The 18,072-nt window shown below is 40.5% G+C and overlaps 1 protein-coding gene across 1 annotated transcript in view; it reads left to right on the forward strand.

The window, feature by feature from the left end:
* SLC38A3 (solute carrier family 38 member 3) overlaps positions 1 to 18,072 on the forward strand; it is a 142,208-nt gene that overhangs the window by 65,580 nt on the left and 58,556 nt on the right. Inside the window, exon 5 of the mRNA XM_053721165.1 lies at positions 12,106 to 12,179. Coding sequence (XP_053577140.1) covers positions 12,106 to 12,179 — 74 coding nt within the window. The remainder of the gene's footprint in view (positions 1 to 12,105; positions 12,180 to 18,072) is intronic.

Below are 18,072 nucleotides of genomic sequence, written 5' to 3' on the forward strand. Positions count from 1 at the left end.
GGTCCCTTCTAGCGGTGCTAAGACCAAGGGGCATTGCAGTAGTACCTTACTTGGACGACATTCTGATTCAAGCGTCGTCCCTTCCTCTAGCAAAGGCTCACACGGACATTGTCCTGGCCTTTCTCAGATCTCACGGGTGGAAAGTGAACGTAGAAAAAAGTTCTCTATCTCCGTCAACAAGGGTTCCCTTCTTGGGAACAATAATAGACTCCTTAGAAATGAGGATTTTTCTGACAGAGGCCAGAAAATCAAAACTTCTAAACTCTTGTCAAATACTTCATTCTGTTCCTCTTCCTTCCATAGCGCAGTGCATGGAAGTAATAGGTTTGATGGTAGCGGCAATGGACATAGTTCCTTTTGCGCGAATTCATCTAAGACCATTACAACTGTGCATGCTCAGTCAGTGGAATGGGGACTATACAGACTTGTCTCCGACGATACAAGTAGATCAGAGGACCAGAGATTCACTCCGTTGGTGGCTGTCCCTGGACAACCTGTCACAGGGGATGAGCTTCCGCAGACCAGAGTGGGTCATTGTCACGACCGACGCCAGTCTGGTGGGCTGGGGCGCGGTCTGGGGACCCCTGAAAGCTCAGGGTCTTTGGTCTCGGGAAGAATCTCTTCTCCCGATAAATATTCTGGAACTGAGAGCGATATTCAATGCTCTCAAGGCTTGGCCTCAGCTAGCAAAGGCCAAGTTCATACGGTTTCAATCGGACAACATGACGACTGTTGCGTACATCAACCATCAGGGGGGAACAAGGAGTTCCCTGGCGATGGAAGAAGTGACCAAAATCATTCAATGGGCGGAGACTCACTCCTGCCACTTGTCTGCAATCCACATCCCAGGAGTGGAAAATTGGGAAGCGGATTTTCTGAGTCGTCAGACATTTCATCCGGGGGAGTGGGAACTCCATCCGGAAATCTTTGCCCAAATTACTCAATTGTGGGGCATTCCAGACATGGATCTGATGCCCTCTCGTCAGAACTTCAAGGTTCCTTGCTACGGGTCCAGATCCAGGGATCCCAAGGCGACTCTAGTAGATGCACTAGTAGCACCTTGGACCTTCAAACTAGCTTATGTATTCCCGCCGTTTCCTCTCATCCCCAGGCTGGTAGCCAGGATCAATCAGGAGAGGGCATCGGTGATCTTGATAGCTCCTGCGTGGCCACGCAGGACTTGGTATGCAGACCTGGTGAATATGTCATCGGCTCCACCATGGAAGCTACCTTTGTGACGAGACCTTCTTGTTCAAGGTCCGTTCGAACATCCGAATCTGGTCTCACTCCAACTGACTGCTTGGAGATTGAACGCTTGATCTTATCAAAGCGAGGGTTCTCAGATTCTGTCATTGATACTCTTGTTCAGGCCAGAAAGCCTGTAACTAGAAAAATTTACCACAAAATATGGAAAAAATATATCTGTTGGTGTGAATCTAAAGGATTCCCTTGGGACAAGGTAAAAATTCCTAAGATTCTATCCTTTCTTCAAGAAGGTTTGGAGAAAGGACTATCTGCAAGTTCCTTGAAGGGACAGATTTCTGCCTTGTCTGTGTTACTTCACAAAAAGCTGGCAGCTGTGCCAGATGTTCAAGCCTTTGTTCAGGCTCTGGTTAGAATCAAGCCTGTTTACAAACCTTTGACTCCTCCTTGGAGTCTCAATTTAGTTCTTTCAGTTCTTCAGGGGGTTCCGTTTGAACCCTTACATTCCGTTGATACTAAGTTATTATCTTGGAAAGTTTTGTTTTTGGTTGCAATTTCTTCTGCTAGAAGAGTTTCAGAATTATCTGCTCTGCAGTGTTCTCCTCCTTATCTGGTGTTCCATGCAGATAAGGTGGTTTTACGTACTAAACCTGGTTTTCTTCCGAAAGTTGTTTCTAACAAAAACATTAACCAGGAGATAGTCGTGCCTTCTTTGTGTCCGAATCCAGTTTCAAAGAAGGAACGTTTGTTGCACAATTTGGATGTGGTTCGTGCTCTAAAATTCTATTTAGATGCTACAAAGGATTTTAGACAAACATCTTCCTTGTTTGTTGTTTATTCTGGTAAAAGGAGAGGTCAAAAAGCAACTTCTACCTCTCTCTCTTTTTGGATTAAAAGCATCATCAGATTGGCTTATGAGACTGCCGGACGGCAGCCTCCTGAAAGAATCACAGCTCATTCCACTAGGGCTGTGGCTTCCACATGGGCCTTCAAGAACGAGGCTTCTGTTGATCAGATATGTAAGGCAGCGACTTGGTCTTCACTGCACACTTTTACTAAATTTTACAAGTTTGATACTTTTGTTTCTTCTGAGGCTATTTTTGGGAGAAAGGTTTTGCAAGCCGTGGTGCCTTCCATCTAGGTGACCTGATTTGCTCCCTCCCTTCATCCGTGTCCTAAAGCTTTGGTATTGGTTCCCACAAGTAAGGATGACGCCGTGGACCGGACACACCTATGTTGGAGAAAACAGAATTTATGTTTACCTGATAAATTACTTTCTCCAACGGTGTGTCTGGTCCACGGCCCGCCCTGGTTTTTTTAATCAGGTCTGATAATTTATTTTCTTTAACTACAGTCACCACGGTATCATATGGTTTCTCCTATGCAAATATTCCTCCTTTACGTCGGTCGAATGACTGGGGAAGGCGGAGCCTAGGAGGGATCATGTGACCAGCTTTGCTGGGCTCTTTGCCATTTCCTGTTGGGGAGGAGAATATCCCACAAGTAAGGATGACGCCGTGGACCGGACACACCGTTGGAGAAAGTAATTTATCAGGTAAACATAAATTCTGTTTTTCTCCAACATTGGTGTGTCCGGTCCACGGCGTCATCCTTACTTGTGGGATATTCTCTTCCCCAACAGGAAATGGCAAAGAGTCCCAGCAAAGCTGGTCACATGATCCCTCCTAGGCTCCGCCCACCCCAGTCATTCTCTTTGCCGTTGTACAGGCAACATCTCCACGGAGATGGTTAAGAGTTTTTTGGTGTTTAAATGTAGTTTTATTCTTCTATCAAGTGTTTGTTATTTTAAAATAGTGCTGGTATGTACTATTTACTCTGAAACAGAAAAGGATGAAGATTTCTGTTTGTAAGAGGAAGATGATTTTAGCAGACAGTAACTAAAATCGATTGCTGTTTCCACACAGGACTGTTGAGATGAAGTAACTTCAGTTGGGGGAAACAGTTAGCAGACTTTTCTGCTTAAGGTATGACTAGCCATATTTCTAACAAGACCAAGTAATGCTGGAAGGCTGTCATTTCCCCTCATGGGGACCGGTAAGCCATTTTCTTAGTTAAACATAAAAGAATAAAGGGCTTCAAAAAGGGCTTATAAACTGGTAGACATTTTTCTGGGCTAAAACGATTGCTTTGCTAGGCATATTATGCAGATTCTAACTAATAATTGGTATTATAATCTTGGGGAACGTTTAAAAAAAACGGCAGGCACTGTGTTGGACACCTTTTTCAGATGGGGGCTTTTCTAGTTGTAGACAGAGCCTCATTTTCGCGCCACTAATGCGCAGTTGTTTTTGGAGAGCAAGGCATGCAGATGCATGTGTGAGGAGCTAAGAATCACTGAAAAAGCTTATAGAAGGCGTCATTTGGTATCGTATTCCCCTCTGGGCTTGGTTGGGTCTCAGCAAAGCATATAGCTGGGACTGTATAGGGGTTAAATGTAAAAACGGCTCCAGTTCCGTTAATTTAAGGGTTAAAGCTCTGAAATTTGGTGTGCAATACTTTTAATGCTTTAAGACACTGTGGTGAAATTTTGGTGAATTTTGAACAATTCCTTCATACTTTTTCACATATTCAGTAATAAAGTGTTTTCAGTTTGAAATTTAAAGTGACAGTAACGGTTTTATTTTAAAACGTTTTTTGTGCTTTGTTGACAAGTTTAAGCCTGTTTAACATGTCTGTACCATCAGTTAAGCTATGTTGTATATGTATGAAAGCCAATGTGTCTCCCCATTTAAATTTATGTGATAATTGTGCCATAGTGTCCAAACAAAGTAAGGACAGTAATGCCACAGATAATGATATTGCCCAAGATGATTCCTCAAATGAGGGGAGTAAACATGATACTACATCATCCCCTACTGTGTCTACACCAGTTATGCCCACACAGGAGGCCCCTAGTACATCTAGTGCGCCAATACTTATTACCATGCAACAATTAACGGCTGTAATGGATAACTCCATAGCGAATCTTTTATCCAAAATGCCTACTTATCAGAGAAAGCGCGATTGCTCTGTTTTAAACACTGAAGAGCAAGAGGACGCTGATGATAACTGTTCTGACATACCCTCACACCAATCTCAAGGGGCCATGAGGGAGGTTTTGTCTGATGGAGAAATTTCAGATTCAGGAAAAATTTCTCATCAAGCTGAACCTGATGTTGTGACATTTAAATTTAAATTAGAACATCTCCGCGCACTGCTTAAGGAGGTGTTATCTACTCTGGATGATTGTGACAATTTGGTCATTCCAGAGAAATTATGCAAGATGGACAAGTTCCTAGAGGTTCCGGTGCCCCCCGACGCTTTTCCTATACCCAAGCAGGTGGCGGACATAGTAAATAAAGAGTGGGAAAGGCCCGGCATACCTTTTGTTCCCCCCCCTATATTTAAGAAATTATTTCCTATAGTCGACCCCAGAAAGGACTTATGGCAGACAGTCCCCAAGGTCGAGGGGGCGGTTTCTACTCTAAACAAACGCACTACTATTCCTATCGAAGATAGTTGTGCTTTCAAGATCCTATGGATAAGAAATTAGAGGGTTTGCTTAAAAAGATTTTTGTACAGCAAGGTTACCTTCTACAACCAATTTCATGCATTGTTCCTGTCACTACGGCAGCGTGTTTCTGGTTCGAGGAACTAGAAAAATCGCTCAGTAAAGAATCTTCGTATGAGGAGGTTATGGACAGAGTTCAAGCACTTAAATTGGCTAACTCTTTTGTTTTAGATGCCGCTTTGCAATTAGCTAGATTAGCGGCGAAAAATTCAGGGTTTGCTATCGTGGCGCGCAGAGCGCTTTGGCTAAAGTCTTGGTCAGCGGATGTGTCTTCCAAGACAAAATTGTTTAACATTCCTTTCAAAGGTAAAACATTATTTGGACCTGATTTGAAAGAGATTATTTCAGACATCACTGGGGGAAAGGGCCACGCCCTCCCACAAGATAGGTCTTTTAAGTCTAAAAATAAGCCTAATTTTCGTCCCTTTCGCAGAAACGGTCCAGTCTCTAATTCTGTATCCTCTAAGCAAGAGGGTATTACTTCACAACCCAAACCAGCCTGGAAACCAATGCAAGGCTGGAACAAGGGTAAGCAGGCCAAGAAGCCTACCACTGCTACCAAAAGAGCATGAAGGGATAGCCCCCGATCCGGGACCGGATCTTGTGGGGGGCAGACTTTCTCTCTTTGCTCAGGCTTGGGCAAGAGATGTTCAGGATCCTTGGGCGCTAGAAATAGTTTCTAAAGGTTATCTTCTGGAATTCAAGGAACTACCCCCAAGGGGAAGGTTCCACAGGTCTCAATTATCTTCAAACCAAATAAAGAGACAGGCATTCTTACATTGTGTAGAAGACCTGTTGAAGATGGGAGTGATACATCCAGTTCCAATAAGAGAACAAGGAATGGGATTTTATTCCAATCTGTTCATAGTTCCCAAAAAAGAGGGAACATTCAGACCAATTTTGGATCTAAAGATCCTAAACAAATTTCTCAGGGTACCATCGTTCAAAATGGAAACTATTCGAACGATCCTACCTACTATCCAGGAAAATCAATTTATGACTACCGTGGATTTAAAGGATGCGTACCTACATATTCCTATCCACAAGGAACATCATCAGTTCCTAAGGTTCGCTTTTCTGGACAAGCATTACCAGTTTGTGGCACTTCCATTCGGATTAGCCACTGCTCCAAGGATTTTCACAAAGGTACTAGGGTCCCTTCTAGCGGTTCTAAGACCAAGGGGCATTGCAGTAGTACCTTACTTGGACGACATCCTGATTCAAGCGTCGTCCCTGTCAAAAGCAAAGGCTCATACGGACATCGTCCTAGCCTTTCTCAGATCTCACGGATGGAAGGTGAAAAGAGAAAAAAGTTCTCTGTCCCCGTCAACAAGAGTTCCCTTCTTGGGAACAATAATAGATTCCTTAGAAATGAGGATTTTTCTGACAGAGGTCAGAAAATCAAAACTTCTAAGCTCTTGTCAAGTACTTCATTCTGTTCATCGTCCTTCCATAGCGCAGTGCATGGAAGTAATAGGATTGATGGTTGCAACAATGGACATAGTTCCTTTTGCACGAATTCATCTAAGATCATTACAGCTGTGCATGCTCAGACAGTGGAATGGGGATTATACAGACTTGTCTCCGACGATTCAAGTAGATCAAAAGACCAGAGAGTCACTCCGTTGGTGGATTCAATGTTTTCTTACAGCGCTGAAAGTGTGGACCTATAGCTCCTGTCTATAGTGGGTCCCCAGGTGCCCACTTTTAGAAAATATGTGTCAAAACGTGGTTTAGAAAGGAGCGCCAAATCTTGGCGAGGTCTGGTGCGGTATAGGTGTGGAAATATGGTATTCTGTCTGAGAAATTGTATAGCGCTATAGCTCAGCTACAATTATGGTAGTTGTGCTGTATAGATGTGTAGGTTTTGATATCTAGATATAAGATCTAAGAGTGGCACAGTTGATACATAAAAGCATTTAATACATATTAAACATATAAAACAAGGGTGTCGTTTAAAATATATTTTAACAGAACGGCAAGAAATAATGTGTAAAAACACATAAACACATAAATATCTATAAAAACACGCGTGTTTTGCTTTTTAGCTGTATGTATAATGTCTCATAAAATTCGTCTCATATATAGTTGTGTTGGCATAAATCTGAAAATAATAAACAATAAAAAATAATAAAAAACAATGAAAAGTAAATAATGTCCAATAATCCCTTCTCAAAGTTAAGAGATATATAAAAAAAGGTTAAGTAGTGTCCAAAAATCCCTTCTCAAAGTTAAGAGATATAAATAGATTTTCACATGTGTATCCAAAAAATAAACTGTCCAAATTTAAGTGTTGTCCAAAAACGTGGTATAAATGAATAGTGCAAATCCAGCAGATTCAAAAGTTCTATTAAAAAAGCTTTGCAAAAAACATTTCAAAGAGACATTTAAAAAACATCAAAATGAAGGTAGAAAAAAAGGTCTATCAAAATATGGTGACAAAGAATAATCCGTGAAGTCAATCCAAAATAGTGATAAAAATAAGTCCAAAAAAGATGTAAAATATCCAAAAGATAAAAAACAAAAAATAAATGATTAGTATGTGCACAAACTAGTGAGAGTGATCCCAAAAAGGGGGCTTATGTGGAGGGGTTATGTTTCCATGTAGAAAAATTATTTGCTGTATAAAAATAAAAAATAAAAAATAAAAATAAGCAAAAATACAAAAATATAAATAAAAATAATCTAAAAATAAGCAAAAATACAAAAATATAAATAAAAATAATCCTAGGGAATCTTCAAACCCTGAAAATAAAAGATAATAACAATAGTGTAATACTGTATTATAATTCAACAATCAAGGAATAAATAGCTCACCATAGCTCTGTCAACGCGTTTCGGCCCTCAAGAGAGGCCTTTATCAAGACTATAGTATGGTGTGGGTGAGCTGAGGACTTTATACCTTTCTCTAACCAATCAAATTGCATTGAAATTGCGCCAAATTTTTGCGCCAAAATTTCGCGCCAAAAATGTGGTACCGGAAGTGTTGAGCCGGAAGTGCTCATCTGTATAAAAAAAAAATAAAAAAAAAAAAAAATATAAAAAAAAAATAAAAAAAAAGTTCACATTTGTCTCTGTATCATTTAGATAAGGCTTTTATTTAGAGTTTGTCTATGTTTATGTTTATTAAACATTGTCTATGTTGTTCCTAATGTGTTTATTCGTGTTATGTGCCTTAGTAGTTAGCTGTGGGGTCAAATGTTATGGTTTGCCGGTGTTTTTTTTAACCGGAAATGGCCGCTGAGATGTAAACATCCGGTTAAGCTATATCGGATGTTATGGGTGAGGCGGAAGTGGTATTTACTCTGTACCAATCAGATCCGGAGGGGCAGAAAGCAGTTATCCCACATGTAGAGCCAGTTTTACAACTTGGCATGAAATATATGACAAAATACCGGTACGTTTCTGAACCGGAAGTAGCCGGAAAAAGTAAGATACTTTAACATCCGGTAAGATTGAGCCGGATGTTGCACCTTACCGGTCATGGTTAAACCGGAAGTGGTGTGTATCCTAGCCTATTCAAATTCAAAGGGACAAAAAGTGTTAACCTTGGTATTTGTCTAGTGAACAAAATCAATGTAGGGATCACGGTACAGAGAGTGTTTATTGTAAAATACACAGTTTATATATATTGGAAAATATATATATATATCGAAAAATACATAATCTAATAAATAGAGATCTAAAAACCTTAAAGGAACTTTTGGAAACTTTCTAAAAAACTTTTTAGGATAAAAATATAAAAGATATGTAGTATAAAGAAAAACTTTTTTACAATGCATCTATGATTGGTTAGAAAATCTATAGAAGGAGTACATTTGTATCAACCTGTATTCTCTTTTTGTCATGTGCAATATTGGGTATTGGTGGCTGACCCTGGACAATCTGTCACAGGGAATGAGCTTCCGCAGACCAGAGTGGGTCATTGTCACGACCGACGCCAGCCTAGTGGGCTGGGTCGCGGTCTGGGAATCCCTGAAAGCTCAGGGTCTATGGTCTCGGGTAGAGTCTCTTCTCCCGATAAACATTCTGGAACTGAGAGCGATATTCAATGCTCTCAGAGCTTGGCCTCTACTAGCAAAGGCCAAATTCATAAGGTTTCAGTCAGACAACATGACGACCGTTGCATATATCAATCATCAGGGGGGAACAAGGAGTTCCCTGGCGATGAAAGAAGTGACCAAGATAATTCAATGGGCGGAGGATCACTCCTGCCACTTGTCTGCGATCCACATCCCAGGAGTGGAAAATTGGGAAGCGGATTTTCTGAGTCGTCAGACATTCCATCCGGGGGAGTGGGAACTCCATCCGGAAATCTTTGCCCAAATAACTCAATTATGGGGCATTCCAGACATGGATCTGATGGCGTCTCGTCAGAACTTCAAGGTTCCTTGCTATGGGTCCAGATCCAGGGATCCCAAGGCGACTCTAGTAGATGCACTAGTAGCACCTTGGACCTTCAACCTAGCTTATGTATTCCCACCGTTTCCTCTCATCCCCAGGCTGGTAGCCAGGATCAATCAGGAGAGGGCCTCGGTGATCTTGATAGCTCCTGCGTGGCCACGCAGGACTTGGTATGCAGACCTGGTGAATATGTCATCGGCTCCACCATGGAAGCTACCTTTGAGACAGGACCTTCTTGTTCAGGGTCCATTCGAACATCCAAATCTGGTTTCCCTCCAACTGACGGCTTGGAGATTGAACGCCTTGATTCTATCAAAGCGTGGGTTCTCAGATTCTGTAATAGATACTCTGATTCAGGCTAGAAAGCCTGTAACTAGAAAATTTACCATAAAATATGGAAAAAATATATCTGTTGGTGTGAATCTAAAGGATTCCCATGGAACAAGATAAAAATTCCTAAGATTCTATCCTTTCTACAAGAAGGTTTGGAGAAAGGATTATCTGCAAGTTCTCTGAAGGGACAGATCTCTGCTTTATCTGTTTTACTTCACAAAAGACTGGCAGCTGTGCCAGATGTTCAAGCATTTGTTCAGGCTCTGGTTAGGATCAAGCCTGTTTACAGACCTTTGACTCCTCCCTGGAGTCTAAATCTAGTTCTTTCAGTTCTTCAAGGGGTTCCGTTTGAACCTTTACATTCCGTAGATATTAAGTTACTATCTTGGAAAGTTTTGTTTTTGGTTGCAATCTCTTCTGCTAGAAGAGTTTCAGAGTTATCTGCTCTGCAGTGTTCTCCTCCTTATCTGGTGTTCCATGCAGATAAGGTGGTTTTGCGTACTAAGCCTGGTTTTCTTCCTAAAGTTGTTTCTAACAAAAATATTAACCAGGAGATAGTTGTACCTTCTTTGTGTCCGAATCCAGTTTCAAAGAAGGAGCGTTTGTTACACAATTTGGACGTTGTCCGTGCTCTAAAATTCTATTTAGAGGCTACTAAAGATTTCAGACAAACATCATCTTTGTTTGTTGTTTATTCTGGTAAAAGGAGAGGTCAAAAAGCGACTTCCACCTCTCTTTCCTTTTGGCTTAAAAGCATTATCCGTTTGGCTTATGAGACTGCCGGACGGCAGCCTCCTGAAAGAATCACAGCTCACTCCACTAGGGCTGTGGCTTCCACATGGGCCTTCAAGAACGAGGCTTCTGTTGACCAGATATGTAAGGCAGCGACTTGGTCTTCACTGCACACTTTTGCCAAATTTTACAAATTTGATACTTTTGCTTCTTCGGAGGCTATTTTTGGGAGAAAGGTTTTGCAAGCTGTGGTGCCTTCCGTTTAGGTGACCTGATTTGCTCCCTCCCTTCATCCGTGTCCTAAAGCTTTGGTATTGGTTCCCACAAGTAAGGATGACGCCGTGGACCGGACACACCAATGTTGGAGAAAACAGAATTTATGCTTACCTTATAATTTACTTTCTCCAACGGTGTGTCCGGTCCACGGCCCGCCCTGGTTTTTTTAATCAGGTCTGATGAATTATTTTCTTTAACTACAGTCACCACGGTATCATATGATTTCTCCTATATATATTTCCTCCTGTCCGTCGGTCGAATGACTGGGGTGGGCGGAGCCTAGGAGGGATCATGTGACCAGCTTTGCTGGGACTCTTTGCCATTTCCTGTTGGGGAAGAGAATATCCCACAAGTAAGGATGACGCCGTGGACCGGACACACCGTTGGAGAAAGTAATTTATCAGGTAAGCATAAATTCTGTTTTTATATCAACATCATTTTAAATTACCTTCTCAAAGTGTTTAATGTCCCTTTAATAACAATAAATATATCACTGTGAATATCATTTGATAATACAACATTAAAATATAATTGCAATTAAACAACACTGCTTTTTGGTTGTCAAATGTCCAGCTACCCAATATTATGCCTACTGCACAACACTAATTATAGTCACATACTTACGGAGCATTAGACCATATATTCACTAGTTTTATGCAGAGTATATAGGGCGATGACTGTCTGTCTCTGAGTTAGTAGACATAACATTAATATTGAGTTTTCTGGCAGAAGACTTGCTCTGTTGCTAAGTAAGCAGGCTGAAGTCAGTGACTCTGTACATAGGTTAGATTATCTGGGGGAGGCTTGTAATGTTGTTACTGTTGAGGAATTAAGGGGTCATTAAACATTAAATATATTTAATACAACTTCCTCTATGGATGCTGCCATTTTGGAATTTAGGTTATGCTGCAAGAATCTTAAGAGAGTTGCTGCACGTTAGCACTGGAAATAAATCCTAGATTTTAAAATACCCATGACTTGAAGGAGGTAGAGAATAACCTCGGTATAATGCTTAGAAAACATAGTGTTTTAAGTCCCTTTAAGTTTATTATCCCTTTAAAAGTCTTACACTGACTGTCCTAATAGAAGAATGTAAGAGTCGTGTGCAGAGGAACTGGTGCTTATTTAGGTCTGTGACAGGTCACACCTGGTTTTGTAGAAGCAGAGAGTGGGGAGGACTTCTCTTTTCATGGTAGCCCCCCCCTTTCACATATCACCTGCATGTTCCCACAGTTCAGGGACAGAAGTTTGCATAACAACACAAACACCATTATGTTTGTTTGTATACTGTGTACTCTATCATTTATGTGTAATTTTTGTGTTTGATGTGTTAACTGTGTTTTGTGTAGTATTGAGTAACATCTGTGTATTTTGTCTGGTGTGCGTATTGTTTTGTGTGTATACAGCTCTTTATATGTGTGGTTATATTGATGACGTATCAGCATTGCTCTATATTAAACAGGGCTTCATGTGGGGCTCCTTGCTGTACACATTACAGTGACATCAGGAGAAGATAGCATTTGGTTGTGGACATAATGAACCAGTCACTTATATGTTGCCCCTCATATATTTCTCACTGCTCACAGGTTCCTCCTCACTGCAGTGGCTCTCCTGTCCAGTTATTCCATCCATTTGCTGCTAAAGTCCTCAGGGATTTTGGGTGAGTAAAATAAAAATGTGTGAGCATATCATGTAGGCAGAATGTCTGTGTCACTTAGCAGCAAACAAGCAAGCAGTCTACAGAGATTGTCAATTTTCCTGAAGGTCCATTTATATAATCTAAATGGATAAATGGACCATGCGGTTTATGTTCAACCAAAAAAAAAAATCAATAAAACATTACAATTAAGTTTAGAAAAACAAATACAGGTAGCATGATTTATTTGTTGTGTAAAATAGAGGTAGTGTGTGTTCTGAAGGTAAAGAATAGATCCAAACGATAGGACCGCACATGACAAACCTCCAAGGGCCAGATGCAGGTTCCAGGTTAAGATCTGCTGAGCAAGGAACCTGATTTAGAGCCATATTACAGAAAAATAATAATAATAATAATGTTACCTGCCAACCTAGGAATGTATTGGAGTATTGATTTATAAGACAAGGTCTCTGCATGGGCAGATTGGTTAATGATTATATGTGGACTCTAGATGATATCCGGAGTCTTCGCCTTGCTCTTTCAAATAGATAATTGAATTATGTTTTGCAGATTCCATGTTTTAAATCTTCCACTTTTGTCACAGTGCAGTGCCATACTTCATAGTTCCCTCATGTCTATGTCACTTGGCAGTAGAAGTGGAAGACTACATTTTCCATAGTTCCATTCTGTCTGTTCCACAATGCTGTGGGAGAGGCAAAATCCATGTCCCATAGCTCCCTTATGTTTTTGTCACCCTGCAATAAATTCAATTTCCCATAGTTCCATCCTGTCTCTTCTATATCGCTATGGAAGTAGCAGATTCCGTATCCGATAGTTTCGTTATTATGTGTGTTACCCTATAGTAGAAGTGGTGAATTCCATTTTCATAGTTCCGTCTTGTCTGTTCCACCATGTTGTGGAAGCGGCAAACTGGTAGTTCACTCATAATTGTGTCACCCTACAGTAGAAGTGGTAGATACAATTTCCCTTAGTTCCATCCTGCTTGTTCTAGCTTGCTATGGGAGAAGCAAAATCCTAGTCTTATGCTGCCCTTATGTTTAAACAATCTTAGCAGTAAGCACTATGGCCTGGCCTCCAGTGTTTTAGAGCTTGCGATGCAAATACATGGTTCTTCATTTAGCAGGGGGCGGGGGGGTTGTTACGCAGAGTATTACAATTCATGTGAAGCATTTGGCTGTGAACTTGTTAGGTTGCTCAAGATAGATTGGTGTAGTTCCAACTGTCAGATTTGATAAAAATTGTAAAAACTTACACATAAGAAGCATTTTTACAGGATTTGCTAAAAAATAAGCAACCAATTGGAAACATTTTCTTCATCCAAAAATGAATTCATGATTATTGATTAAAAAGCTGCAAAAGCCTAGAGATGTCAAAATAGGTCTTCAAAAGGTTAAAGATTTTTTTTTGTTTTGGTGGGGGGGGGGGGGGGGGGGATTTAGGAAAAAGGTGTTTTCTTGTGTGTTGTAATAAATTGGAAAAGAGTCTCAGTGTTTGGAATCTAATACGTTAAAAGAACATAATACCTAAATGTTAAAGCACTTGAAAGGGATGCAGCATAGCTGTAAAAATCAGACTAGAAAATATCAACTGAACATCTCTGTGTAAAAAAAAGAAGATATTTTACCCCAAAGTTCCCTCAGTAGCCACATCCCATTGTAAAGGGACTTTAATCAGCCAATTAAGATGCTAGTCCCAGGTATGCATCTGCCAAGTGCATGCACAGTCCTGTTATTTCCCTACACAGTTTAAGGAAGTTTACTATGACATATTGTGAGATTTCAGCGAAATCTCATGAGATCACAGTGAAGCAAAGTGTGACATTAGCACTGATGAAGCTGATTGGCCGCTGTTTTTTTTTTTTTAACCATACAGCTGACAGTAGCTGACTGATAACTGATCATAGAAGACTTACTGTTGTGAGATAAAGAAATGTTGAGGTAAAATATCTTCCCTTTTTTACATAGAGATGTTCAGATGATATTTTCTAGTTAGCATATGGGTATTATGTCCCTTTAAATGGACATTCGGATACAAAAATTGTATTCTAGATTTATTTAAAACGTAATTTGTGAAATACCAACCATGGAGTTGATTACAATTAAAGGGACATGATTTTAGATTGAGTATACAATTTTAAACAACTTTCCAATTGGTATCATTTGTTGAAGAAAGAGCAAAGCACATGGGTGAGCTATAACATACATACCTAGATATACTTTTTTCAACAAAGGATACCAAGAGAACAAAACAAATTATAAAACAGAAGTAAATTGGAAAGTTGTTTAAAATCTCATGCTCTGTCTCAATCATGAAAGAAAAAAAATTGGATTTCATGTCCGTTTAATTATCAAATGATTTATCTACAAAAATCCACATAGACTTTAATGGTGAATTTTGTAGAAATGTTTAAATCTGCAAATATTTAACCACATAGGTGCAGTCACAATTGGGAGCTGAAAAAAGCACACAGCTGGTTATTGGCAGTTAAGTATGACTGCTGATTGGCTTAAAGAAACATTAAACCCACATATTTTTTTTTCATGATTAAAGGGACCATAAACTTTCATCTAAATGTACTACTAATAAGCACTTCATTTTCTTAATTTCATTTTGATCTTAAATTGCAGAGCATAAGCGCTATGGAAGAGTTTTAAAACAAAGGTAAAAACTTACCTAATTTGCGCTCCACTATTCGCTCAGGCAGCCCGAGATTTTTTTTCATGGCAAGTGCTGCAGGGAGGGATGTCAATCAATTGTTTTTTATACGACCGTTTTTAAAACTGGAGCGTGCATTCGTCTATAGGAGTGACTCACCGCTCTATCTCAAACACAGAATCTCAATGCACGAATCATCGAGATTCTGTGTATATGGCTGCTGAATAGTTTAAGTGCGCATGCGCAGGGTGAGAGGAAACGTGCGCTGTTAAAATGAGTGAAAATGGACGTTCGCTCCACTGTTGGCTGCAGGGGCAATGATGGCAACAGGAAAAAAAATGCTTCAGATTCGTAGGCGGCCAGAAGATGCGTTTTTGGGTAAGTATAAAATTTAAATTAAATGCGTCCACTGCGCTTTTGCTCTACAAACTTAGACTTATCTATATTTTAAATATTAAACTTTAATTTAGGGGCTATTATGTAGGAACGTTTACTGTCCCTTTAAGAAAGAGTATGCAATTTAAAACAACTTTCTAATTTACTTCTATTGTCTAATTTGCATTCTCTTGATATCCTTTGCTGAAAAGCATATCTGCTGATTGGTGGCTGCACATAGATGACTCGTGTGATTGGCTCATCCATGTGCATTGCTATTTCTTCAACAAAGGATATTTAAAGAATAAAGCAAATTAGATAATAAAAGTAAATTGAAATGTTGTTTAAAATTGTATTCTTGGCCTCCTTGAGAGGATTCTCAGCATCTCCCCTGGGATACCAGGCACGAAGAGGCCGCAAGCAATTTTCTTAACACCCTATGTTACAGCATGGAGGAGGTTTCTTATTCTGCAATACTAGCTCTATTTGCAGAATCTGAGCGGCAAATACACCGCAGATTTGATCGCCTTATGGAACTGATTGAGACCCCTCTGACGCAACCCTGCAGGCTTACCAAGGCGAAGGGGACAGTCCCAAGCAATTTGACATGTGGCCTACGGCCACGGGATGTAAATACATGTACCGGAGCTTTTGGTTTGGGTGAGAGGCAGCGGTATGCTGGCCCTGGAGACACCGGACTGAGAGGCGCTGAAAATATGGAAACTCCAGTAGAAGTGGGCCCTCCTATTCTAGACACAGATATGAAGGCAGCGGTGGCCGATACTGCGCTAGAGCAAGCAGAGGCTCATGACGATTGTCATAATAGACGTACCCAGATGGTTGCCGTTTGCCTGGCCATGGGGGGAGACCGGCCGGCTCCCCTGTGGAGGGTGATGCGGAGGATCGCTGGATGTCGGTGGCTTGCTATCCTTTTGCTACTCTGGCTCTCTGCAGCGGCTGCGGCCTGGGGCTGTGGCGTATGACGGAGTGCTCGTCGGATCTGGTTCCCGCAGTGCCAGGAGGCTTTTCGGATCTTGATGTGGTCGCAAGAGTCGGGGTTGGGTAAAGTTGCAGACATTGAGACAGCCTGTGGCCTGCTAGGCCTGACCTCACCCCACCCCAGAATTACTCTAACTCCGAAGACTGTTACCTCATGAGTCATAGGGAATGGGGACTTACTGAAGCGGATCAGCCCAAGCCCCAGTTCATTGTTTATAACTTAGATACTGACATTTATTAGAAAGTTGGACTGTATTGAGAGGTAAAGGTGTGATGTTTGTTAGACAGGGAGTAGTCCTTCCCCTTCAGTCAATATAAGCTACACTGTAGGTCTGACATAGGCCTGTTCCTCTTCCCTGTTAAGCAATAGTCAATGCTTGATCCGGCACTGGGTAATTGGGAATAGCCCTGTGAGTTTAGAGGGATAGTTGGCAAAGTCAGGCTGTGCTCAGATATGTGTGTACAGGGATCTGTCTTGCCGCTGTATAACTACTCAAGCCTTGTGGGATGTTTGTCTTTATGTGCCAGAGGTGGGAAGAAGATAGCATAAAATGTATATTTTGCTCCTTACTTATTTGCTCATAGGCGCTACTACCTAGCTTGGGGTGAGTTTTTTGAGACTAGGATATCTATAAAATAAGTAAATGCCGATGAGGTATGTCCTGTAACTTGCCTCACATACTGTACAGTTTAAAAATATGCCAACCTTAATGTTATCACTCCACACTGTATATTATAGAGTTATGATATCCTACCTATAGCTGTGTAACTGGTACTTCCTGTGGTAGGACCAAGATTTGAGCTGTGTGCAGTAGGTGGTAAGATTCTAGAGCTAAGTGGAGTGGCAAGGGGATATTCAGATAAATGTTAAGGGCCCATCTACCCCAGTGTGCACTGTTATCTCACACTGCATAGTATAATGTTATTCTAGCCTACCTACAGCTTTATAACTAATATTGTTGTGTTGGATACACATTAAATAATGCTTGCATGTCTCCTTATATAAGTTCATATACTCTTGAGGAAATAGAGACCCTGCACCTACAACATATAGCACCCAGAATGCTGGTCTTAGATATAAATAAAGGTTTGAAAGAAGACTATATTCTTTCCAGCTCTTCCCACCCCCTATTTCCCCTGCACATAGGCTTAGTTTTTCAAAGGACCCTAGTTGTACAATTAGTTGCTATTTTTCCTGCAAAACTTCTTACATGATAGATGTGTATAACACTATGTATAACACCCCCAACTTGTTCTCTCTACTCCGCCCCCCCTTCCCCCCCTTTATGCGGTAAGGGATGAGTAATTTCTCCTCCGCATTCATTCTCTGACAGAGTTCCTTAGTCTCTGTCCTACCCTTAGGGCCTTTGCTTTAGATTTTACCTGCATTTCTGTAAGAAAGGCTCTGCGGATCTTATTATTGTAGTTATATTTCATTAATATTTTGAGTCCTAGAGTCTGCAAATTGTTCATCCTTGTAACCTTTGTTTACATTTCAGCTCATGTATTTATTTAATGTATCATTAGTTAGAATTTTCATACTAAGTTCTCATAAGCAGTCTGGTGAAACAATATGGGGTCAACATGAACATAAGTCCTTGCTCTGCTACCATAGTGTTAGTATATATCTTGTATTTTACCTATGTTACAGTATTCATGTTGACCTGAGATAATCAAGCAAAACATTGCAGTTGTTCTCTTTTACTAATTTGATTATTTTTATAATCCCAATTCAGACCTATTCTTATTGAGTTTATTGAACCCGAGGATGACTACTGAGCCCAAGAGGGACTTTATTTATTTCAGTATAACTATATAACTATAGCAACCTATATCATAGTTTTATCGTATTACCTGTCCTGTGGTT

This window comes from Bombina bombina, chromosome 7 (genome assembly GCF_027579735.1).
Source record: "Bombina bombina isolate aBomBom1 chromosome 7, aBomBom1.pri, whole genome shotgun sequence".
In the NCBI taxonomy this organism is placed as follows: Eukaryota; Metazoa; Chordata; class Amphibia; order Anura; family Bombinatoridae; genus Bombina; species Bombina bombina.